General features: G+C 31.4%; 1 protein-coding gene across 1 annotated transcript; it reads left to right on the top strand.

The window, feature by feature from the left end:
- The first annotated feature begins 10,956 nt into the window (after positions 1–10,956).
- On the top strand, positions 10,957–15,901 carry LOC130898629 (phenoloxidase-activating factor 3-like). The gene is made up of 8 exons (XM_057808047.1): positions 10,957–11,188; positions 12,647–12,770; positions 12,825–13,009; positions 13,068–13,176; positions 13,234–13,415; positions 15,075–15,167; positions 15,224–15,411; positions 15,623–15,901. The coding sequence occupies exons 1-8, from the start codon at positions 11,113–11,115 to the stop codon at positions 15,734–15,736; spliced, it is 1,071 nt and encodes a 356-aa protein (XP_057664030.1). The 5' UTR covers positions 10,957–11,112; the 3' UTR covers positions 15,737–15,901.
- Positions 15,902–25,741: the final 9,840 nt, after the last annotated feature.

Genomic DNA, 25,741 nt, shown 5'->3' with positions numbered 1-25,741 from the left:
GAAATCGATTACAAAAATCGATATTTTCAATCAATTGTAGATGAATATGAATTACAAAAATCGATACTTTCAATCAATTGTAGATGAATATGAAGTAGAATCGTTAAAAAAAGAAGAATAGACAGTCGATTCACTAAGAGAAGAAATCGATTACAAAAATCGATATTTTCAATCAATTGTAGATGAATATGAATTACAAAAATCGATACTTTCAATCAATTGTAGATGAATATGAAGTAGATCCGTTAAAAAAAGAAGAATAGACAGTCGATTCACTAAGAGAAGAAATCGATTACAAAAATCGATATTTTCAATCAATTGTAGATGAATATGAATTACAAAAATCGATACTTTCAATCAATTGTAGATGAATATGAAGTAGATCCGTTAAAAAAAGAAGAATAGACAGTCGATTCACTAAGAGAAGAAACCGATTACAAAAATCGATATTTTCAATCAATTATAGATGAATATGAATTACAAAAATCGATACTTTCAATCAATTGTAGATGAATATGAAGTAGATCCGTTAAAAAAAGAAGAATAGACAGTCGATTCACTAAGAGAAGAAACCGATTACAAAAATCGATACTTTCAATCAATTGTAGATGAATATGAAGTAGATCCGTTAAAAAAAGAAGAATAGACAGTCGATTCACTAAGAGAAGAAATCGATTACAAAAATCGATACTTTCAATCAATTGTAGATGAATATGAATTACAAAAATCGATACTTTCAATCAATTGTAGATGAATATGAAGTAGATCCGTTAAAAAAAGAAGAATAGACAGTCGATTCACTAAGAGAAGAAATCGATTACAAAAATCGATATTTTCAATCAATTGTAGATGAATATGAATTACAAAAATCGATACTTTCAATCAATTGTAGATGAATATGAAGTAGATCCGTTAAAAAAAGAAGAATAGACAGTCGATTCACTAAGAGAAGAAACCGATTACAAAAATCGATACTTTCAATCAATTGTAGATGAATATGAATTACAAAAATCGATACTTTCAATCAATTGTAGATGAATATGAAGTAGAATCGTTAAAAAAAGAAGAATAGACAGTCGATTCACTAAGAGAAGAAACCGATTACAAAAATCGATACTTTCAATCAATTGTAGATGAATATGAATTACAAAAATCGATACTTTCAATCAATTGTAGATGAATATGAAGTAGAATCGTTAAAAAAAGAAGAATAGACAGTCGATTCACTAAGAGAAGAAATCGATTACAAAAATCGATATTTTCAATCAATTGTAGATGAATATGAATTACAAAAATCGATACTTTCATTCAATTGTAGATGAATATGAAGTAGAATCGTTAAAAAAAGAATAGACAGTCGATTCACTAAGAGAAGATATCGATTACAAAAATCGATATTTTCAATCAATTGTAGATGAATATGAATTACAAAAATCGATACTTTCAATCAATTGTAGATGAATATGAAGTAGATCCGTTAAAAAAAGAAGAATAGACAGTCGATTCACTAAGAGAAGAAACCGATTACAAAAATCGATACTTTCAATCAATTGTAGATGAATATGAATTACAAAAATCGATACTTTCAATCAATTGTAGATGAATATGAAGTAGAATCGTTAAAAAAAGAAGAATAGACAGTCGATTCACTAAGAGAAGAAACCGATTACAAAAATCGATACTTTCAATCAATTGTAGATGAATATGAATTACAAAAATCGATACTTTCAATCAATTGTAGATGAATATGAAGTAGATCCGTTAAAAAAAGAAGAATAGACAGTCGATTCACTAAGAGAAGAAACCGATTACAAAAATCGATACTTTCAATCAATTGTAGATGAATATGAAGTAGAATCGTTAAAAAAAGAAGAATAGACAGTCGATTCACTAAGAGAAGAAACCGATTACAAAAATCGATACTTTCAATCAATTGTAGATGAATATGAATTACAAAAATCGATACTTTCAATCAATTGTAGATGAATATGAAGTAGATCCGTTAAAAAAAGAAGAATAGACAGTCGATTCACTAAGAGAAGAAACCGATTACAAAAATCGATACTTTCAATCAATTGTAGATGAATATGAAGTAGATCCGTTAAAAAAAGAAGAATAGACAGTCGATTCACTAAGAGAAGAAATCGATTACAAAAATCGATACTTTCAATCAATTGTAGATGAATATGAATTACAAAAATCGATACTTTCAATCAATTGTAGATGAATATGAAGTAGATCCGTTAAAAAAAGAAGAATAGACAGTCGATTCACTAAGAGAAGAAATCGATTACAAAAATCGATATTTTCAATCAATTGTAGATGAATATGAATTACAAAAATCGATACTTTCAATCAATTGTAGATGAATATGAAGTAGAATCGTTAAAAAAAGAAGAATAGACAGTCGATTCACTAAGAGAAGAAATCGATTACAAAAATCGATACTTTCAATCAATTGTAGATGAATATGAATTACAAAAATCGATACTTTCAATCAATTGTAGATGAATATGAAGTAGATCCGTTAAAAAAAGAAGAATAGACAGTCGATTCACTAAGAGAAGAAACCGATTACAAAAATCGATACTTTCAATCAATTGTAGATGAATATGAATTACAAAAATCGATACTTTCAATCAATTGTAGATGAATATGAAGTAGAATCGTTAAAAAAAGAAGAATAGACAGTCGATTCACTAAGAGAAGAAATCGATTACAAAAATCGATACTTTCAATCAATTGTAGATGAATATGAATTACAAAAATCGATACTTTCAATCAATTGTAGATGAATATGAAGAAGAATCGTTAAAAAAAGAAGAATAGACAGTCGATTCACTAAGAGAAGATATCGATTACAAAAATCGATAGTTTCAATCAATTGTAGATGAATATGAATTACAAAAATCGATACTTTCAATCAATTGTAGATGAATATGAAGTAGAATCGTTTAAAAAAGAAGAATAGACAGTCGATTCACTAAGAGAAGAAATCGATTACAAAAATCGATACTTTCAATCAATTGTAGATGAATATGAATTACAAAAATCGATACTTTCAATCAATTGTAGATGAATATGAAGTAGAATCGTTTAAAAAAGAAGAATAGACAGTCGATTCACTAAGAGAAGAAATCGATTACAAAAATCGATATTTTCAATCAATTGTAGATGAATATGAATTACAAAAATCGATACTTTCAATCAATTGTAGATGAATATGAAGAAGAATCGTTAAAAAAAGAAGAATAGACAGTCGATTCACTAAGAGAAGAAATCGATTACAAAAATCGATACTTTCAATCAATTGTAGATGAATATGAAGAAGAATCGTTAAAAAAAGAAGAATAGACAGTCGATTCACTAAGAGAAGAAACCGATTACAAAAATCGATACTTTCAATCAATTGTAGATGAATATGAAGTAGATCCGTTAAAAAAAGAAGAATAGACAGTCGATTCACTAAGAGAAGAAATCGATTACAAAAATCGATACTTTCAATCAATTGTAGATGAATATGAATTACAAAAATCGATACTTTCAATCAATTGTAGATGAATATGAAGTAGATCCGTTAAAAAAAGAAGAATAGACAGTCGATTCACTAAGAGAAGAAATCGATTACAAAAATCGATATTTTCAATCAATTGTAGATGAATATGAATTACAAAAATCGATACTTTCAATCAATTGTAGATGAATATGAAGAAGAATCGTTAAAAAAAGAAGAATAGACAGTCGATTCACTAAGAGAAGAAATCGATTACAAAAATCGATACTTTCAATCAATTGTAGATGAATATGAAGAAGAATCGTTAAAAAAAGAAGAATAGACAGTCGATTCACTAAGAGAAGAAACCGATTACAAAAATCGATACTTTCAATCAATTGTAGATGAATATGAAGTAGATCCGTTAAAAAAAGAAGAATAGACAGTCGATTCACTAAGAGAAGAAATCGATTACAAAAATCGATACTTTCAATCAATTGTAGATGAATATGAATTACAAAAATCGATACTTTCAATCAATTGTAGATGAATATGAAGTAGATCCGTTAAAAAAAGAAGAATAGACAGTCGATTCACTAAGAGAAGAAATCGATTACAAAAATCGATATTTTCAATCAATTGTAGATGAATATGAATTACAAAAATCGATACTTTCAATCAATTGTAGATGAATATGAAGTAGATCCGTTAAAAAAAGAAGAATAGACAGTCGATTCACTAAGAGAAGAAATCGATTACAAAAATCGATACTTTCAATCAATTGTAGATGAATATGAATTACAAAAATCGATACTTTCAATCAATTGTAGATGAATATGAAGTAGATCCGTTAAAAAAAGAAGAATAGACAGTCGATTCACTAAGAGAAGAAACCGATTACAAAAATCGATACTTTCAATCAATTGTAGATGAATATGAATTACAAAAATCGATACTTTCAATCAATTGTAGATGAATATGAAGTAGAATCGTTAAAAAAAGAAGAATAGACAGTCGATTCACTAAGAGAAGAAATCGATTACAAAAATCGATACTTTCAATCAATTGTAGATGAATATGAATTACAAAAATCGATACTTTCAATCAATTGTAGATGAATATGAAGTAGATCCGTTAAAAAAAGAAGAATAGACAGTCGATTCACTAAGAGAAGAAACCGATTACAAAAATCGATACTTTCAATCAATTGTAGATGAATATGAATTACAAAAATCGATACTTTCAATCAATTGTAGATGAATATGAAGTAGAATCGTTAAAAAAAGAAGAATAGACAGTCGATTCACTAAGAGAAGAAATCGATTACAAAAATCGATACTTTCAATCAATTGTAGATGAATATGAATTACAAAAATCGATACTTTCAATCAATTGTAGATGAATATGAAGAAGAATCGTTAAAAAAAGAAGAATAGACAGTCGATTCACTAAGAGAAGATATCGATTACAAAAATCGATAGTTTCAATCAATTGTAGATGAATATGAATTACAAAAATCGATACTTTCAATCAATTGTAGATGAATATGAAGTAGAATCGTTTAAAAAAGAAGAATAGACAGTCGATTCACTAAGAGAAGAAATCGATTACAAAAATCGATACTTTCAATCAATTGTAGATGAATATGAATTACAAAAATCGATACTTTCAATCAATTGTAGATGAATATGAAGTAGAATCGTTTAAAAAAGAAGAATAGACAGTCGATTCACTAAGAGAAGAAATCGATTACAAAAATCGATATTTTCAATCAATTGTAGATGAATATGAATTACAAAAATCGATACTTTCAATCAATTGTAGATGAATATGAAGAAGAATCGTTAAAAAAAGAAGAATAGACAGTCGATCTACTAATAGTTCAATGTGATTTTCACAGTTTCGTTTTAAAGAGACCTGACGATTTCATCGTAATAAAGTTTCGAATCGCAAAACGCTGTACAACAACTTATGCAGAATTTTAGCTGCCTTCAAGGCCTGTTGTAACTTGATCTGGTTCGAATTCCTTTCGGTCGCCATCTTCATTCACACGTGTAACATTGAGGATGTCTTCATCTGAAACTCTAGGTGTGATAGTAACTGCTTCATCGACGGTTTCATAATCCTGCAGCATTTGAGTTTCACAATCACTGGGAAGCTCTAGATGTAGAGCCCAAACCGCTAAGTCTTAAGTAGGTAGTGACCTTAAAATGACCATCTGCTTCGACGAATTTCATTAAAAGCCTTCTTCAGTATGACACTTTGAAGAATTTGTTGGAGGATTCTTGCGGTGTTGGCTGGTAAGCATGTTGTCGAGATCAGTCATCGCAGGATGTGCAGGGTGCATGTTTCACAAATTATCTTTTATTTTCCTCATTGGTCGACCTTAGCTCGACCTCTACAGCCTGTCAGGTGATGAATATTTCTACTAGGTGTTGTTTTAGACCTTTTGGACTGACTACTTTTGGCCTTTTTCTTTTTTTGTCCAAAATAGTGGTTCGATGAATATTTCAGCAAGTTAACCTCGTACAGGGTGGTCTTTGAATGATTTATAAGAATATTTGTGAGATACCAGCCGTTGAAGAGGTGGAGGGTTCATATCTGCTTGAGGAAAATCAATTTGTAGGTTATGGTGTTTTGTAAAGTTTATTTAAAGTACATCCTGTATAATATATACACTAATCAATATTTCTGAAGACTGTTTACTACATATCGTATCTAATAAATGTCACGGCAAGGTACACTGAAAAAAAAAAGTGAGATTTGTTTCCGCAAATGTGTCTTTACATGGATAAAGTGGAATTTTCAGAAATTATCAAAAGTGGCTAGAAAATCACGTTTTTTCGTGCGTATTTTGAAAAATTTTCGAATTTTCTCGATCCAGAAATAAAGCTACTTTTAACGCGTGTTATGGAAAATTTTCTATCGTGGAAACGCGGTTGAGCTTCTCGCAATCATTACTAATACGGAATATCTTTGAAATTTCCATAGAAAACGGTGGTTTTCATGATTTAAACGCTAGCTGGAGCTGGAAATATTGAAGATATAACACGAATATTTATGTATAGATAAGATTTTACTATTTGTATCGTTAATATCTTACGAAAATTTTATTTTTTGAAAATAGTTTTGTTAAAACGTGCAGAGAATATTTCCCGTTCGTTTTTCAATAATCGAGTCTCAATTTGAATAGAAAATTTTGTACTGATTGTAGGGAAAGTTTCAGTAGTCGCAAGACTGGTGTAAAATTCAGCCCGAATTTGTTCTTTGCGAGCCCAATTTATTAACTGAAACTGTCTAGTGAAGTAGAACACATTAATTGACTGAGATAAAGAAACATAGGGACGAAAAAACTTGCAAAACATATTTCTTAAACATTTTGTCAGGTCCTCCTTGTATGTTTGATCCTTTTTTAAATACAGAATTTTATCCTTATCATTTCCTCCCTTTTTCATGCCATTTTTGACTATTTTACTGCTTTTAAGATATATTTTGAACATTTTCTTGCCCCCCCCCGGACTAATTTCTGGTCTTTTCGTAATATATTTTTTTAAATTTTCTTGCCTCCCACGATTTTATTGACCATTTCCTTGACTTTTTGATTGACGGAGATTTTCTACTATTTTAGAAGCTTCCTAGATTTTATTTTCTACTATTTTCGTGGCTCCAACATTTTTTCAACTATTTTCTTGCCTTTTAATGATATATTTTGACTATTTTCGTGCTTCCAGCATTTTTTGGACTACACATTTGTCTCTAAGACTCATTTTTCAATATTTTCTTCCTTTGGTATATTTATTGAGAATTTTCTTGCTTGCCACGATTTTATTGCCACTTTTCTTACCCTTTTATGATATTTCTGACTATTTACTTGCCTCCAACACATCTTTAACTTTTTTCTTGCCTTTTAATGATATATTTTGACTTTTTCTTGCCTTTTAATGATATATTTTGACTTTTTTCTTGCCTTTTAATCATGTATTTTGACTTTTTTCTTGCCTTTTAATGATATATTTTGACTTTTTTCTTGCTTTTTAATCATATATTTTGACTTTTTTCTTGCCTTTTAATGATATTTCTCACTATTCCCTTGCTTCCAACATTTTTAACTATTTTCTTGCCTTTTAATTATATGTTTTGAATATTTTCTTGCTGCTAGGATATAGTTGACCTTGCCTCCAAGATTTTTTCAACTATTTTCTCGCCTTTTTATGATATGTTCGAGAGATTTCTTATCTCCAACGATTTTAATGACCATTTCCTTGATTTTTTATTATATTGTGATGATTTCCTTGCTTCCAGAATTTTTTTACTATTTCGTTCATTCGAACTTTTTATTTGCCTATTATGATATTTTTTTAATAATTTTCTTGCCTTCCAAAGTTTATTCATTACTTGAATGATTAAGTACAAAATTTTTCTACTTTTTTCATTCACTTTCAAGATTTTAATGACTGTTTTTTTTGCCTTATATTAACATTTTTGACTATTTTCTTGCCCCATCCAGATTTTTTGACTATTTTGTCGAATTTTTATATTTTTTGATATTTTCCTTGTATCTTGATGATATTTGTGACTATTTCTTTGCCTCTTAACATTTTGTCAATATTTTCTTGCTGTTAAACAATATATTTTGACTATTTTCTTGCCTTGTTATAAAACTTTTGACTACTTATTTGCCTCTAATATTTTTCTCACTATTTTATCCACATTCTAGATTTTATTGACTATTGTCTAGGCTTATTGTAATATTTTTGACTATTTTCTTGCCCCATCCAGATTTTTTGGACTATTTTGTCGAGTTTTTATATTTTTTAATCAGCTTCTCGCATCTTAATAATATTTGTGCTAATTTCCTTGCCTGTAATATTTTTCTGACTATTTTAATCACTTTCTAGATTTCATTGACAGTTTTTTTTCTTTTTATAATATTTTTTACAATTTCCCTGCCATTTATTTCCTCTTCTTTTTTATGTTTCGCTAGTTTGCAGTCCTCCAGAAATTGATTGCACGTGGAAAGGATGCCAGATGGACAGATTTGATTATAATTCAAATCAGCAGCCCCAATTTTTCATTCAAATTGAGACTAAAAAAATTGGCATAAGTGAAATTCTTTAATATACAGGTGCATGAGTTATACTCATTTATAAAATACTTTTCCATCGAAAATTTTTTTATAAGCTATCGATATGGTTGTTGAATTAAATGTCTTAATAAATACGTTTGGTGTTTTATTAAAAACCTCTGAAGTGTCGTCTTAACCTTTCAACAGATTCAATTTTAAGGATCGAAGCTTAATTCTGTCATTCCCATTATGAAAATAGTGTTGTAATGAATCAAAAGATAAAAAAAAACACTTTTAGCATCTCACACGAGATGCGGTGTTGTCAGATCTACTCCAAATTCGCAATATCTATGAAATTTGTATTGATAATTCCATTAAATGAGTAAAAACTAGATAATCCATAGAATACACGGAATCATGGCTCTTGTTTTGGTGAAATTAAGTTCTAAACATTGGCAACCATGAAGTATCGACGTGCGGTGTTGACAGATTTACTCAAAATTCGCAATTATGATGAAATTTGTAATGATAATTCCATTAAATGAGTAAAAACTAGATAATCCAAAGTATACACGGAATCATGGCTCTTGTTTTGGTGAAATTAAGTTCTAAACATTGGCAACCATGAAGTATCGACGTGCGGTGTTGACAGATTTACTCAAAATTCGCAATTTTGATGAAATTTGTATTGATAATTCCATTAAATGAGTAAAAACTAGATAATCCAAAGTATACACGGAATCATGGCTCTTGTTTTGGTGAAATTAAGTTCTAAACATTGGCAACCATGAAGTATCGACGTGCGGTGTTGACAGATTTACTCAAAATTCGCAATTATGATGAAATTTGTATTGATAATTCCATTAAATGAGTAAAAACTAGATAATCCAAAGTATACACGGAATCATGGCTCTTGTTTTGGTGAAATTAAGTTCTAAACATTGGCAACCATAAAGTATCGACGTGCGGTGTTGACAGATTTACTCAAAATTCGCAATTATGATGAAATTTGTATTGATAATTCCATTAAATGAGTAAAAACTAGATAATCCAAAGTATACACGGAATCATGGCTCTTGTTTTGGTGAAATTAAGTTCTAAACATTGGCAACCATGAAGTATCGACGTGCGGTGTTGTCAGATCTACTCCAAATTCGCAATTATGATGAAATTTGTAATGATAATTGCATTAAATAAATAAAAACTAGATAATCCAAAGTATACACGGAATCATGGCTCTTGTTTTGGTGAAATTAAGTTCTAAACATTGGCAACCATGAAGTATCGACGTGCGGTGTTGTCAGATCTACTCCAAATTCGCAATTTCTATGAAATTTGTAATGATAATTGCATTAAATAAATAAAAACTAGATAATCCAAAGTATACATGGAATCATGGTTCTTGTTTTGGTGAAATTGAGTTCTAAACATTGGCAACCATGAAGTATCGACGTGCGGTGTTGTCAGATCTACTCCAAATTCGCAATTTCTATGAAATTTGTAATGATAATTGCATTAAATAAATAAAAACTAGATAATCCAAAGTATACACGGAATCATGGCTCTTGTTTTGGTGAAATTAAGTTCTAAACATTGGTAACCATGAAGTATCGACGTGCGGTGTTGTCAGATCTACTCCAAATTCGCAATTTCTATGAAATTTGTAATGATAATTGCATTAAATAAATAAAAACTAGATAATCCAAAGTATACATGGAATCATGGTTCTTGTTTTGGTGAAATTGAGTTCTAAACATTGGCAACCATGAAGTATCGACGTGCGGTGTTGTCAGATCTACTCCAAATTCGCAATTTCTATGAAATTTGTAATGATAATTGCATTAAATAAATAAAAACTAGATAATCCAAAGTATACACGGAATCATGGCTCTTGTTTTGGTGAAATTAAGTTCTAAACATTGGTAACCATGAAGTATCGACGTGCGGTGTTGTCAGATCTACTCCAAATTCGCAATTTCTATGAAATTTGTAATGATAATTGCATTAAATAAATAAAAACTAGATAATCCAAAGTATACATGGAATCATGGCTCTTGTTTTGGTGAAATTAAGTTCTAAACATTGGTAACCATGAAGTATCGACGTGCGGTGTTGTCAGATTTACTAAAAATTCGCAATTTTGATGAAATTTGTACTGATAATTGCATTAAATGAGTAAAAACTAGATAATCCAAAGTATACACGGAATCATGGCTCTTGTTTTGGTGAAATTGAGTTCTAAACATTGGCAACCATGTAGTATCGACGTGCGGTGTTGTCAGATCTACTCCAAATTCGCGTATTCTTTTTTTAAATATATATAAGTTCTTCTTGGCTCCCCCCGTATAAAGAGACTAATTATTGGGCTATACAGGTTTATTGATCTACTGTTGATGATATAATTAATAAGGACGAAAAGTCCATGTTGTATAATTTGATACGGAAATAGCTTGTTACGCTTGTACGATCATTTTTTTTTCAATAGAAGGTCAAATCATTCCTAATTTCATTTTACTTATTATTCCATATTAGTTTTTGTTGAATATACTCCGGCATGGGTTACAGAGTGAATTTTTCTAAACTAATTTTCAAATTTGTGATTTTCATCATCGGAAACGAAATTAGTGGAGGTAAGTCACGTTTAATGATTTTCTAATATTTCCATGTCATTTTCTTTGGTTTCCAAATAGGCTACCATTTACTGAAGGAGTCTATAATATTTTCGTGAAAATAATTCGACACGGAAAACGTTTCACGTGAAATTTCATTCTAATTTGACCAAATGAAACTGTAGGGTGATAGTTTAGAGGCTGAGGTTTACCCCCTTAAAACAAGCCGCAACACATTTACTTCTTCTTTCTTATCTATAGAAATCCGGGATGGTTGCCGCCCCCAACTGGATTCCCAATTGTTGAAACTCCAATAACGAACGAGTAGGTAGAATAGATTCGAATAAAAGGAGCTTATGCCGTAGTAACATATGAAAAAACTGAATTTATATATAACCAAACAGGAATCTGTTTTTCAAATAAATAGAAAAAAAGGAATTTATACGAAAACTATGATACAAAATTTGCCTAAAACGAAAGGAAATTTTTGCGAGCTTCATAAGTAAATAGAAGAAAAACTAACCACAAATTCACTAAAATTTACATTGATTTAAAGTGTAGATAGGTAGAGGACGATTTAGAATACGTTCCGAGGTTTTATCTAATTGTGGATATATAGAGGACGATTTAGCAAAGAAACTGGAATTGTAGTGTACCGGTTCTTTGGGTGTGGTTGAAACTCCACCTGGCAGCTGTAAAAATACGAGAAAAAAATTAAATGGAAACGGGAACGCGGATGAAAATTATTGAATAAGGATCGAGTAGGTAGAATAGATTTAAATAAAAAGAACTTGTCATCAAGAAGGAATGAAAGAAGATCTAGATGAAGGATCCATCGTTTTCTTGTAAAGGTTACACAGATTGAGCTGGTGGTCACTGAGCGGCGGCACTAATGCCTCTAAATAATTTATTCGCCACATTAAAGTCACTCACAGAGATTTAGTGAGGTAATACAAGATATATAACCACCCGGTATAGAAATAAACAATTTTAATTTGAAATACATGTAATTATTACTTTTGAACTTCGTTCAAGGTAAATAGAAAATTATTAATTCAAAATGATAAAAAACAAAATAAAAAAATTAATAGTTAATATCATTTGATACTTTAAGCGGCAGAGTGCTATTACATAAGCTTATCCAATAATAAACAGTCGATAGCACAATTAGACCGACAAAATTAACAACAATAGAAACTGGTGAGTGTTTCTTGCTATGAAATCAAGTTCTTATTGATGCCTGGGCAACAAGGGCAACGACGAAGCGGATTGGATCGATCGATTGGGATCGTAACCAGTAATAAACTAAGAACTCATTCTAAGAGTAGCCAAAGTGTTGTTGCCACTAAAATTGACTTTGATTTAGAGTGTAGGTAGGTAGAGGACGATTTAGAACACATTCCGAGGTTTTAGAGTGTAGACGGATAAAGGACGATTTAGCAACAAAACTGAAGAATTTAATACTTTTTTATATTCCAGTGAACACATATGAGTCTACCAATTACGTAACAACGTTCTGCCCTTCAAACACGCAATGCGTTCCTTTATCATCCTGTCCAATAATCGGTAATATCATCAGCAGCGACTGTCTGCTCAATAACAAGTAAGTATGGATTCTGCAATAAAAAAAACCATCAGTTGAACATTGTTTTAACAGTGTTGCGCAATTGAGCTGCGGGTATCGAGGTTCGGGGTTAATATGCTGTCCCCAAATCGCCGAAACCACCACGATTCTACCGGGAAGGGTAGTGGATGGACAGAGATGCGGAATGTCGCAGGTGCAAGGTGAAGGTTACGAAGGAATTGGGGCTTATCCTTGGATTGGACGGATCGGTTTCAGGAGTTCGTACTTGCTATCTTCAATCAGTTCTAATTTCTCTATAATGACGTTTTATTTTAGACGCGTTAACTGGAGAAACGAAATTTCCGTGCACGGGTTCCATCATTGATCCGAGAATCATTTTGACGGCGGCGCATTGCGCTCTGGCTAAAGCGGACAATTTTAAACTGTAAGAAATCTTTTCTCTTTATGATTCTTTTTGAGACGCTCTGTATTTTCTTTTTAGACACATGGTACGTGTCGGGGAATATAACACAAATACAAACATCGATTGCGGCGAGGAGTTTTGTGGTTTGCCTACTCAAGATCTTGTAATAACCCACGTGATCGTTCATCCCGGTTACAAGAAAGAAACTTTCGAAAATAATGTGGCACTACTGGTTCTAAGAACTCCCATGAATTTCACAGGTGAATTTGAACATTTTTTCCAGTTTTTGCTCGCTGCCCAATCAACTTGGTGTTGATATTTCTGTATCTTGATCTTATCCAAGTAGATGGCGATCTAGATCATTGGAAATACAAACATAAATTGCAATTCAATAGGCGATACGTATTCTTGAAGAAGAAGAATTTGGCCAACATTCAGAGGATAACCAAGTAGGTTTAGAGCCACTTCAGGAGGGAGTTTTTCTTCGAGCAAAGTTTAGGGATATGAAGTAATCAGATCAGGTGTATATCGTGGATGAGACTCAATTTTCTGCAACAATAACGGACCAAATATGTTGTCGAATTATTGGGACGTCTTTTTGTCAACAAATACCGAAAGTTTCTTCTATTTATTGGGATCGGTTTTGTCCTAAATCCCCACTCGACTGCTTTTCAGGATCTGTTTAGGCTTGGTTGTGATAATTTTTTATCCTGACTGAGTTTTTTGACCGTTTGTTTCGTTTTTTGACACTTTTTTCGTCGTTGGGGTCTTTTTTGTCCTAAATCCTCACTCAACTGATTTTTAAAATCGATTCGAGTTAAGTTACAATCATTTCACATCCTGACAACATTTTTTGACCGTTTGACTCGTTTTTTTGCAATGAAATTCCTTACCTAGAAGACTTTGGCACTTTTTTCGTCCTTTTTAGGTTTTTTTGTCCTAAATCCTCACTAAACTTATTTTTAAAATCTATTCGAGCTAAGTTACAATCATTTCACATCCTGACAACATTTTTTGACCGTTTGTCTCGTTTTTTTGGAATGAAATTCCTTACCTAGAAGACTTTGGCACTTTTTTCGTCCTTTTTGGGGTTTTTTTGTCCTAAATCCTCACTCAACTGATTTTTAAAATCAATTCGAGCTAAGTTACAATCATTTCACATCCTGACAACATTTTTTGGAATCAAAGTTCGTTTCCCAGAAGACTTAGCATTTTTTCGTCTTTCTTGGGGTCGTTTTTTTCCTAAATTCCTACTTAATTGATTTTCAGGATACATTTGGGCTGGGTTGTAATCAATTTTCATCCTGACATGGTTTTGAAATGCAAATTCGTTTTCTTGGAGATATTAAACACGTTTTTGGTATTTCTTGGGATAGTTTTCACCCCAAATTCCTTCTTGATTTATTTTTTAAGTCGAGTCGGGGCGAGGAGTAATTATTTTCTCTCCTGGAAGGTGTTTTGATTGTTTGTATCGTTTTTTGTGTGGAATTCCAATTCGTGTCATCGCAGATTTCTTTGGTATTTCCGTTTTTGTCCCAATTTCCTACTGTACCAATTTTTGGGGTCTAATTTGGCAGAGATTCAGATATTTTAATAATAATTCTCTTTGTTTAGTTTAAAATTTCGTTTTATCGTATATTTTGGAACGTTTTCTTTGTTTCTTGGGGTCATTCTGTCCTAAATTTCTACCTGATCAATTTCATTGGTCGAGTTTGATAGAGATTTAATTAATTCTACTTCTTTGTCTTCGTTTCTTCGAACACTTGAGCACGTTTTCAATCATTCTTGGGGTCATTGTTGTCCTAAATTCACAACTGACTAACCTTCAAGGTCAATTTTGGTAGTTGTTTGATTATTTTTCCTTCCAAACATTTTTGCAAAGGTTAAGTTCTAATAGTTATAAATTAATGCATTTATAGTGACTGCTCAACCGATATGCTTGCCGGAGTCTTGGTCAGTGACTAGCAACAATGGTTTACTTGTGGGATGGGGGAAAGCAGCTGGACAAACTTGTGAGTACAGCGACTGCGCATAAATATCGATAACAATCCGGAAAATGTCCTTACAGATGCTTTGCCTAAGCAACAAGTGTTGCATTTACCTATCGTAAGCATTCAACAATGCGTTCGAGTTTACGGGGGGTCACTACCGGTCACGGAAGATCAAATTTGCGCTGGGGGGGAAGCAGGAAATGACGCGTGTAGTGGATTCGGGGGAGCACCGTTATTAGTTAGACACGGCAATACTTATTACCAGGTAAATTTGATGTATAATTTTTTTTAGTGTAAATTAATAATTTTATGTGATGTACTGATGAGATCCGAAAGTCGAAACCGAAACTCTAGACAAAGACTATTATAATGCCTCATAGGCAACATTATAAGTCTATTTCCATCCCATTATTCATTTTTTAGTTAAATTGCTATTTTACATTGCTTTACATCAAATTTTATGACTGTAATTTTAGGTTGGTATACTTTCTTTCGGATCTGACCGATGTGGAAGTGCAGGAATCCCCAGCGTTTATACAAATATAAAGAAATACGTTAATTGGATAAGAGAAACCATGCAACTATATTAATAATTCGTTATTGGTGGAATTGGTAATTTTTACCTACGTGATAGTGAATCCGGCAACAGCGCTGCCTGTTGGAATATTTACACGACTGTCGGTCACGATTATTTCGAAACATCCTGTATAATGGTCGGGAGTAGGGGCTTGGTAAATAAAAACACATAAAAGAAACTCGAAATTTTTATTTAATATGGTAAATTTTAACAAGTTTTTTTTTAAGTATATTATAAAGAATGAGTTCGCTGGAAAAGGTTTTTGAAAAAATTAAGGGATGATTTTATGATATTTTAAATAAAATAGGGGGAATAAAAGCAGTAAGCGCAATTCCTGCAGCGACTTCTGTTTCTAACATTTTTCATCAGTATGGAATATCAGCATGTTTGGGAGACAAAAATATTTTCGAATTTACCAACAGGATAGAAAAATATTTTCGAATTAAAAAATATATATGCGATTCTAAGAAAAATTAGTCGCTTCGTGCTTTTCTTTACTATTTTTCTTCTACTTTGATACTTTTTCCACCTCGGAAACTATCCAAACCCCCTCGTAGGAGGGCCTGAATGATCATTAACTTTTTTTGAATCCTCCTTATAACTATAGAAATACTTTTACATTTTTCCCCATTTTCTTCCATTTGAATACTTTTTCCTCCCAGAAACGTTTCAAACCATCTCATGGACGAATCTGAAGAGCTCGTTTTAGCTCCTTTGACTCAATTGAATGCTTTTCTTGTTAAATCACAAATAAAGGATCATTGACATCATTTGGTTCATCTTTGTGATCATGAAAACAGTTTCACAACTCCTTTAGACATTTCTGATCTTTTTTCCACCTAATTCCTTCCATTTGAATACTTTTTCCTCTCAGAAACGTTTCAAACCACCTCATGGACGAATCTGAAGAGCTCGTTTTAGCTCCTTTGACTCAATTGAATGCTTTTCTTGTTAAATCACAAATAAAGGATCATTGACATCATTTGGTTCATCTTTGTGATCATGAAAGCAGTTTCACATCTCCTTTAGACATTTCTGATCTTTTTTCCACCTAATTCCTTCCATTTGAATACTATTTCCTCTCAGAAACGTTTCAAACCACCTCATGGACGAATCTGAAGAGCTCGTTTTAGCTCCTTTGACTCAATTGAATGCTTTTCTTGTTAAATCACAAATAAAGGATCATTGACATCATTTGGTTCATCTTTGTGATCATGAAAGCAGTTTCACAACTCCTTTAGACATTTCTGATCTTTTTTCCACCTAATTCCTTCCATTTGAAAACTTTTCCCTTTCAGAAACGTTTCAAACCACCTCATGGACGAATCTGAAGAGCTCGTTTTAGCTCCTTTGACTCAATTGAATGCTTTTCTTGTTAAATCACAAATAAAGGATCATTGACATCATTTGGTTCATCTTTGTGATCATGAAAGCAGTTTCACAACTCCTTTAGACATTTCTGATCTTTTTTCCATCTAATTCCTTCCATTTGAATACTTTTTCCTCTCAGAAACGTTTCAAACCACCTCATGGACGAATCTGAAGAGCTCCTGGTTAGCTCCTCTTCCTGGATTCAATACTTTTCTCGCTCAATCGTAGATGAATGACCATCTACATCCTCTGGTTTTTCTTTGCCATCTTATTAGCATTTATTTGACGTGTCCGTTGTTTTATCAATTCCTTTTACCATTTTATTTATTGGCCCCCTCGGAAACTATCCAAATCACACCTTGTACTAGTTTGAATACATCCAGGATGGAAAATATTTTGTCATGACAAACATGCTGTTTCCATATGAACATAACAAAAAGTTTATACCGGATGGATACAATACAAAAATTTATTGCTTCATAGATGAACAGTTCTCTCACTCATTCTTATAAGTTTATTAACAACGTGCATATTTTGGAAAAATAGAACAGATTTTGGACCCTCGTCTATACAACTACTTTGGTTGACTGTAGAAATGAAAGATGGAAAGTGAGGTCAAATCAAAAAACCTCAAATTCATTGTAGATTAGTGGTCGAGGTAGTTTTCTATTGAAATGAATCCACATAATTCTAGTTGTGAAAAAAAAAATCGTATTCTTCGCACAAATGCTAAAACAAACATTTAGGTTATGTTTGAATTAAGTGTATTTCCAACCAACCCTATCTTGAAGACTTAACATTGATGTTGTATCAATGTTCGGGTATCAATTCATTTAAAACGAATAAAAAAAGTAGTCCAGCTGTAAAAATGTTTTTTGATTTGACCTCGTACAGTTGGCAAGCCGCCTAATTTATATTCGTTTTATTAGATTCATTTAAATAGAACTATGTACATATTTTGAAACAATCTACGTATATCAGTCCTAGAACTAGGCAACTACAATTTTCATTTTTCTTAAAAGTTTGTCTAAATAAATATTATAAACATTATTATCATAATTTTCCTTACCGAAGTGTACCGGGATTTACTTAATCATTTACGTCCATATTGTGAGGTTATTAAACCAAACTCAATTTATTATCAGCAAATATACTAATACATATACAATACGTGATTTTTTTATATATTTATAACAAATATGAAAATAAATTGAAAATTTGTGAATATGAAAGTTGTCTACGTCTCTACAATCATTAAATTAAAGTTATAATAGAAAAAATAACAAGTATCCCAGCAATTTTTATACACCTGTTATAATATTAACGAAAATCTTAAAAATTACATATTTATATCCGTTTAGTACTTTCAGTTTCATAAAAAAACATAATTTTTAAATTAATGATTATGAAAAATACAACAAAGATCGTACCCAATTTTTTAGAGCGTTTTTCTTTTTATATTGATTATTCTTTGAGGTTTTTACTTTTAAAAAACTATAGTAAGCTATTCAAATGATATTTGATGCTTTAAAATGAATTTGAAAGAGGTAATTTGAAATTAGTACCTAATTCACTAACGAAAACGATATATATCTTAACCTAAAAAAACTCACAGTAAGAAATGGTTAATCCAGATTAAGTAGAAACTATTTTTTTTAATTCACATTCACGTATCACTATTATTCACATTTTTCACAAAATGCGAAAAAAACTGTGATTTAAAAAACAACAACACACACACGTTCAATGAACAAAATGGCGACTGAATCTTGTTGCGTGAACATCAAGTTTCTATGAAAAGATATTACAACGTTGCCGTGTTTATCATAATTTCATATTAAAATTATTCTTAGATTAAAAGAGTTTTTTTATAAAATATTGTTAAATAAATAAGAGTAAAAAATTTTTTTGATAATTTTTGTGTGAAGTGAAGCCAAAATTGACTCTAAAAATTAGTCGCGTAGGATTTAGGATAAAAGCAAGCACAAGAAAACAAAAAATGCACTAAAATCTTCCAAAAAACGAGAAATGGTTTAAGAATAATATAAGAAGTAAGAAATAATGGAAATCTTGCTAAAATCGACTTTAAGAGCTAGTCAAGTAGGAATTTGAAACCCAAAAAAACGTGCTAAATCACACAGGTAAACGAGGATTAGGTCCAGGAAACGAGTAATATTGTCAAAAAATACTGTAAAGAGTGAAAAATAATTGCGATTTTATCAAAATCGACTCTAAAAATTAGTCAAATAGGAATTTAGGTCATAAAATATACCAAGGAATACCAAAAATTACCTGAAATATTCCAAGAAACGAGAAATAGAGAAAAAATATTGTAAGAAGTGAGAAATAATTTATCTCCTGTCGAAATCGACCCTAAGAAATGATCAGTTAGAAATTTGGAACAAAAAAGACTCTAAGAAATATTAAAAACGTTCTAAAATCACCGAGGAAACGAGAATTCGGTCAAAGAAACGAGTAATATTGTCAAAAATACTAAAAGGATGGAAATATAATTGGATCTTTGCTAAAATCGATTATAAAATTCAGTCAAATAAGTTTTTAGAACAAAAACGACCCCAAGAAATACGAAAATCAAAGCAAAAATGTTAGTGAAAACAAAGCTTGTTTACAAAACACGAGGAAAACTTGAGAAAGTATTTTAACGATAGAGAAAGAATAGAACCAATGCAAAAATCTACCCAAAATTGAATTAACTAGAAATTTAGGACAAAAACGAGCCCAACAAAATACAATAAGATCAATTAAGCATGCTATGGAATGATGTTTGATAAGAATGCCAGCTCATTTAACATGGAAAAAACTCACCAGAAGACATGATCCAGATTTAAAAAAACATTTTTTAAACTACACATCCACATTTTCATATTTTTCACAAAATTCGGGAAAAAGACAGAATTTCAAACAGGAATAAATCAAACGTACACACATCGCGAACCCAAAATGGCGACTTGTTCTTATTACTGTGCCACTGCTACTTATAACGCAATGAAGAAAGATTGAGACGTTGCCACGTTTTTTTAAATTCCTCAATATAAAAATTACTTTTCAGATAAAAATAGTTTTTAATAGAATTTCGATCCAAATCGAGTGATATGAGAAATAAATCGATATAAAAGTGTTTTTTTTTAATTATATAAGTATATTAAAATTATCATTTTAAAATATACAAAATCGAATTTAGAAAAAATGTAATGAATATTTTTTTAAAAGCAGATAAAACCGGCAAAGGCGCATTTACTTGCAAAGATGATAAATTATTTTACATCGCTGCCACGTTTATTAGATAAAAAAGGATTTTAATGAAATTCTGATTTAAATCGAGTGTTATAGAAAATGAATCAATTGTAGAAAGTTTTTTTTATTCTTACATCGTAAAAGTGTTAATTCAAAATATATCAAATTGAATTTTCTCAAAAAAATTCACTGAATAATTTTAAATGACAAATAAAACCGGCAAACACGCAATATAAGTGCGTATACATGATGGATGTTTTACATCGTTGCCAAGTTCACTGAAATTTTTCCCTTATTTAAATTATTTTTCAATGAAATTTCGATTTAAAATTTGTAATTTAAAAAATAATTCGAAAAAAAATTTTATTATTTTCTCATCTAGATAATAAAAAATTATCATAATGAAATATATAAAATCCCAAAGTAATTTTTCCAAATAACTATTACAAACAGATAAAGCCGGCAAAGCCGCAATTCATGACTTTTATCAGAAGACCTTGAATATGGTAGTCGTTTTACATCGTTGCCACGTTGTACTTTTTATCCTGTAGTTGAATTAAAAAAAAATTATTAAAAAGTTTCAACGAAATTGGATGACGTCACTCTGTCGACTTGAAGATTCGAATCGACGGTACATTTTTACAGAACACCCTATATACACACATTCGGTAATGGAAAATTATGTTGGAAAAAAACAATTCCGTGGAAATTAGAGCGGAGAAAATATATAAATTTCGATAAAAATTTTCCCAATACTAAATTATGGAAAATCTAATGGAGGAGCGTCAATTTATAAGCTCTAGTTCTATTTATATCGGCTCTATACTCTAATTCTACGTTGGATTTTGTTGATGATGGTTCGTAACTACGGCTGCGTCGACACTCGAACCGTCGCGACGTTTCGATCGGCGCGTTTTCGTCTTCAGAGACCGATTAAAATTGAATTTACGCCTCTGAAGATGGTAAATCGGTGGACGAAACGTTGCGTTGATGTGAGTTTGGGTGTAGCGATTGTGAAATGAGATGTGTTTGAATATATTTTGTTTTTTTTTCTGTTCTAAATCTTAATTATTGATTATTTTCGAATATATTTAAAAATATCGATGGGATCTTGGTAGATTTGGTATTTATCAATTGGTTTGAGAATAATTTGGTCTTTTCAACGTCAGTTTTGGTCAAAAAATGGCTCTTTCCAGTCTAATCTGACGAAAAATTGCTTTTCCAAGTCTAATAGTCAAAAATGACTTTTCCGAAACGAATTTAGTTCATAAGTGACTTGTGTGAGATTGATTTTGTGAAAACATACATCAGATCGGCCAAAAATGACTTTTCCAAGTCCAATTTTATACATAAAAGGTTTTTTCAAGTGAAAAAAGCCTTTTACATGTTTGCTTCGATCGTAAAATGGCTTTTCGAAGTGTAATATGGTCAAAAAAGGACTTTTCAACATCTAATTGGCCCAAAAAAGTACTATTTGAATATCAAATGGGCTCAAAAAGGGTTTTTCAATGTCTATTGGGCACAAAAAAGGACTTTTGGACGTCGAATTGACTCAAAAACGGGATTTTCAATGTTCAATCGACCCGAAAAGGGTTTTCCAACTTCTAATGAGTCCAAAAAAGGATTCTTGGACGTTTAATGGGCTCAAAAAAGGGATTTTCAACGCCTAATGCGCCCAAAAAGGACTTTTCAAAGTGTAAAATGGTCAAAAAAGACTTTTCAACATCTAATTAGCCCAAAAAAGGACTGTTTGGATGTCAAATGGGCCCAAAAAAGGGTTTTTCAACGTCTATTGGGCACAAAAAGGACTTTTGGACGTCTAATGGGCTCAAAAACGGAATTTTCAATGTTCTAATGACCCGAAAAGGGTTTTTCAACTTCTAATGAATCCAAAAAAAGGCTTTTGGACGTCTAATGGGCTCAAAAAAAAGGCTTTTCAACGCCTAATGCGCCCAAAAAGGACTTTTCAAAGTGTAAAATGGTGGAAAAAAGACTTTTCAACATCTAATTAGCCCAAAAAAGGACTGTTTGGATGTCAAATGGGCTCAAAAAAGGGTTTTTCAACGTCTATTGGGCACAAAAAGGACTTTTGGACGTCTAATGGGCTCAAAAACGGAATTTTCAATGTTCTAATGACCCGAAAAGAGTTTTTCAACTTCTAATGAATCCAAAAAAAGGCTTTTGGACGTCTAATGGGCTCAAAAAAAAGGCTTTTCAACGCCTAATGCGCCCAAAAAGGACTTTTCAAAGTGTAAAATGGTGGAAAAAAGACTTTTCAACATCTAATTAGCCCAAAAAAAGGACTGTTTGAATGTCAAATGGGCTCAAAAAAGGGTTTTTCAACGTCTATTGGGCACAAAAAGGACTTTTGGACGTCTAATGGGCTCAAAAACGACTTTTCAACGTCTAATGGGCTGAAAACAGGGTTTTGAAAGGAATTTCAAAGGTCTTAAGTGGTTATAAAAAGACTTTTCAACGTCGAATATGGTCAGAAAAACGTATGATTAGGTCTACAAAGGCTTTTCAAACTCTAAAGTGAACAGGAAAAAGGCTTTTCAAAGTCTAATGCGGTCAAAAAAGCCTTTAAAACACAAACGTAATCAAAACGAAGGCTTTTCACATTGAAATTTTGTAAAAAATTGATTTTTCCACTAGAATTTTTCCGTAAAACATTTCGGAATCGACTTCATCGTCAATATAAAATTTTTCTTTTCGATAAATGATTATTCAACCGAGATTCCACCTTCTCACTAATAATCTTAAATCTACGAATGGTTGTTTGGTCGTTTCAAGAACTCAAAAGTACATTTTCATATATACAGGTGACTCGAAAAGTCGAAAGAAAAAAAAAAGAAAAAATGAAAAGAAAACGCTTTCTCTTTTATTAATTATTAATTATGAAAATTATTCGAGATATGCAGCGCTGCGTCGATTTGTTTCACTTTCCGCATATTTTCTCCTCGAATTTTATCGCGATCCGACTCAGACTAACGGAACATTCCAGAAATCCGATAATTTAACTAAAATTGGGGCTTTTCAAAGTCAAATCTCCACAAAAATTATGCCTTCAAAACTGTATTTTGCCCAAAAATGACTTAACTGAGAAAATTTTGGACAAAATTCATCTAATGGTGGCAAAAAGGGTTTTCAAAATGTAATTTTGTCGAAAAAATACTTTTCCGTGTACAATTTTGTCCAAAAATGGCATTTCCAGTTAAGGTTTTCTGCAAAATTCATCTAATGGTGGCAAAAAGGGTTTTCAAAGTGGAATTTTGTCGAAACAATTCTTTTCCGTGCACAATTTTGTCCAAAAATGGCATTTCCAGTTAAGGTTTTCGGCAAAATTCATCTAATGGTGGCAAAAAGGGTTTTCAAAGTGGAATTTTGTCGAAACAATCCTTTTCCGTCCACAAAAATGGCATTTCCACTCAAGGTTTTCGGCAAAATTCATCTAATGGTGGCAAAAAGGGTTTTCAAAGCGGAATTTTGTCGAATCAATCCTTTTCCGTCCACAATTTTGTCCAAAAATGGCATTTCCAGTTAAGGTTTTCGGCAAAATTCATCTAATGGTGGCAAAAAGGGTTTTCAAAGTGGAATTTTGTCGAAACAATCCTTTTCCGTCCACAAAAATGGCATTTCCACTCAAGGTTTTCGGCAAAATTCATCTAATGGTGGCAAAAAGGGTTTTCAAAGCGGAATTTTGTCGAATCAATCCTTTTCCGTCCACAATTTTGTCCAAAAATGGCATTTCCAGTTAAGGTTTTCGGCAAAATTCATCTAATGGTGGCAAAAAGGGTTTTCAAAGTGGAATTTTGTCGAAACAATTCTTTTCCGTGCACAATTTTGTCCAAAAATGGCATTTCCAGTTAAGGTTTTCGGCAAAATTCATCTAATGGTGGCAAAAAGGGTTTTCAAAATGTAATTTTGTCGAAACAATTCTTTTCCGTGCACAATTTTGTCCAAAAATGGCATTTCCAGTTAAGGTTTTCGGCAAAATTCATCTAATGGTGGCAAAAAGGGTTTTCAAAGTGGAATTTTGTCGAAACAATCCTTTTCCGTCCACAAAAATGGCATTTCCACTCAAGGTTTTCGGCAAAATTCATCTAATGGTGGCAAAAAGGGTTTTCAAAGCGGAATTTTGTCGAATCAATCCTTTTCCGTCCACAATTTTGTCCAAAAATGGCATTTCCAGTTAAGGTTTTCGGCAAAATTCATCTAATGGTGGCAAAAAGGGTTTTAAAAGTGGAATTTTGTCGAAACAATCCTTATCCATGCACAATTTTGTCCAAAAATGGCATTTCCAGTTAAGGTTTTCTGCAAAATTCATCTAATGGTGGCAAAAAGGGTAATTTTTTCAGAAAAAAAGTTTCGATTTCAAATTTCTTCATAAAAATGGCTTCCCTCAAGTTCAATTTAGTCCAAAACGATTTTGAAGGCCTAATTTTTGCCTAAAAGTAACTTTTTTCAAGTCTAAAATCGTCAAGAAACAATTTTAAAGGTCTAATTTCGTCTAAAAACAAATTTAAAGATTAAATTAGATTTAATAACACCAAAATATGGGATTTAAAGGTCCAACTTCGTCTAAAAATATCTTTAAAGGTCTAATTTCGTCTAAAAACAAATTTCAAGGTAAAATTAGATCTAAAAACACCAAAATATGGGATGTAAAGGTCCAACTTCGTCTAAAAAATCTTTTAAAGTCTAATTTCGTCTAAAAACAAATTTCAAGATTAAATTAGATCTAAAAACACCAAAATATGGGATTTAAAGGTCCAACTTCGTCTAAAAATATCTTTAAAGGTCTAATTTCGTCTAAAAACAAATTTCAAGGTAAAATTAGATCTTAAAACACCAAAATATGGGATTTAAAGGTCCAACTTCGTCTAAAAATATCTTTAAAGGTCTAATTTCGTCTAAAAACAAATTTCAAGGTTAAATTAGATCTAAAAACATCAAAATATGGGATTTAAAGGTCCAACTTCGTCTAAAAATATCTTTAAAGGTCTAATTTCGTCTAAAAACAAATTTCAAGGTAAAATTAGATCTTAAAACACCAAAATATGGGATTTAAAGGTCCAACTTCGTCTAAAAAATCTTTAAAGGTCTAATTTCGTCTAAAAACAAATTTCAAGGTTAAATTAGATCTAAAACCACCAAAAAAAAAGGGATTTAAAGGTCCAACTTCGTCTAAAAATATCTTTAAAGGTCTAATTTCGTCTAAAAACAAATTTCAAGGTTAAATTAGATCTAAAACCACCAAAAAAAAAGGGATTTAAAGGTCCAACTTCGTCTAAAAATATCTTTAAAGGTCTAATTTCGTCTAAAAACAAATTTCAAGGTTAAATTAGATCTAAAAACATCAAAATATGGGATTTAAAGGTCCAACTTCGTC

Source organism: Diorhabda carinulata, chromosome 10, assembly GCF_026250575.1.
Source record: "Diorhabda carinulata isolate Delta chromosome 10, icDioCari1.1, whole genome shotgun sequence".
Taxonomy (NCBI): Eukaryota; Metazoa; Arthropoda; class Insecta; order Coleoptera; family Chrysomelidae; genus Diorhabda; species Diorhabda carinulata.
Note: the sequence above shows the minus strand (reverse complement) of the source record. Positions and strands in the feature narration are given on the sequence as shown.

Excerpts from the sequence above, each read along its gene's own strand:
- LOC130898629 (XM_057808047.1), top strand. The coding sequence starts at position 11,113 with ATGGGTTACAGAGTGAATTTTTCTAAACTAATTTTCAAATTTGTGATT. Across the intron at positions 13,177-13,233 it reads AAAGCGGACAATTTTAAACT|ACACATGGTACGTGTCGGGG; the intron begins GTAAGAAATCTT and ends TTTTCTTTTTAG. Across the intron at positions 15,412-15,622 it reads ACGGCAATACTTATTACCAG|GTTGGTATACTTTCTTTCGG; the intron begins GTAAATTTGATG and ends CTGTAATTTTAG.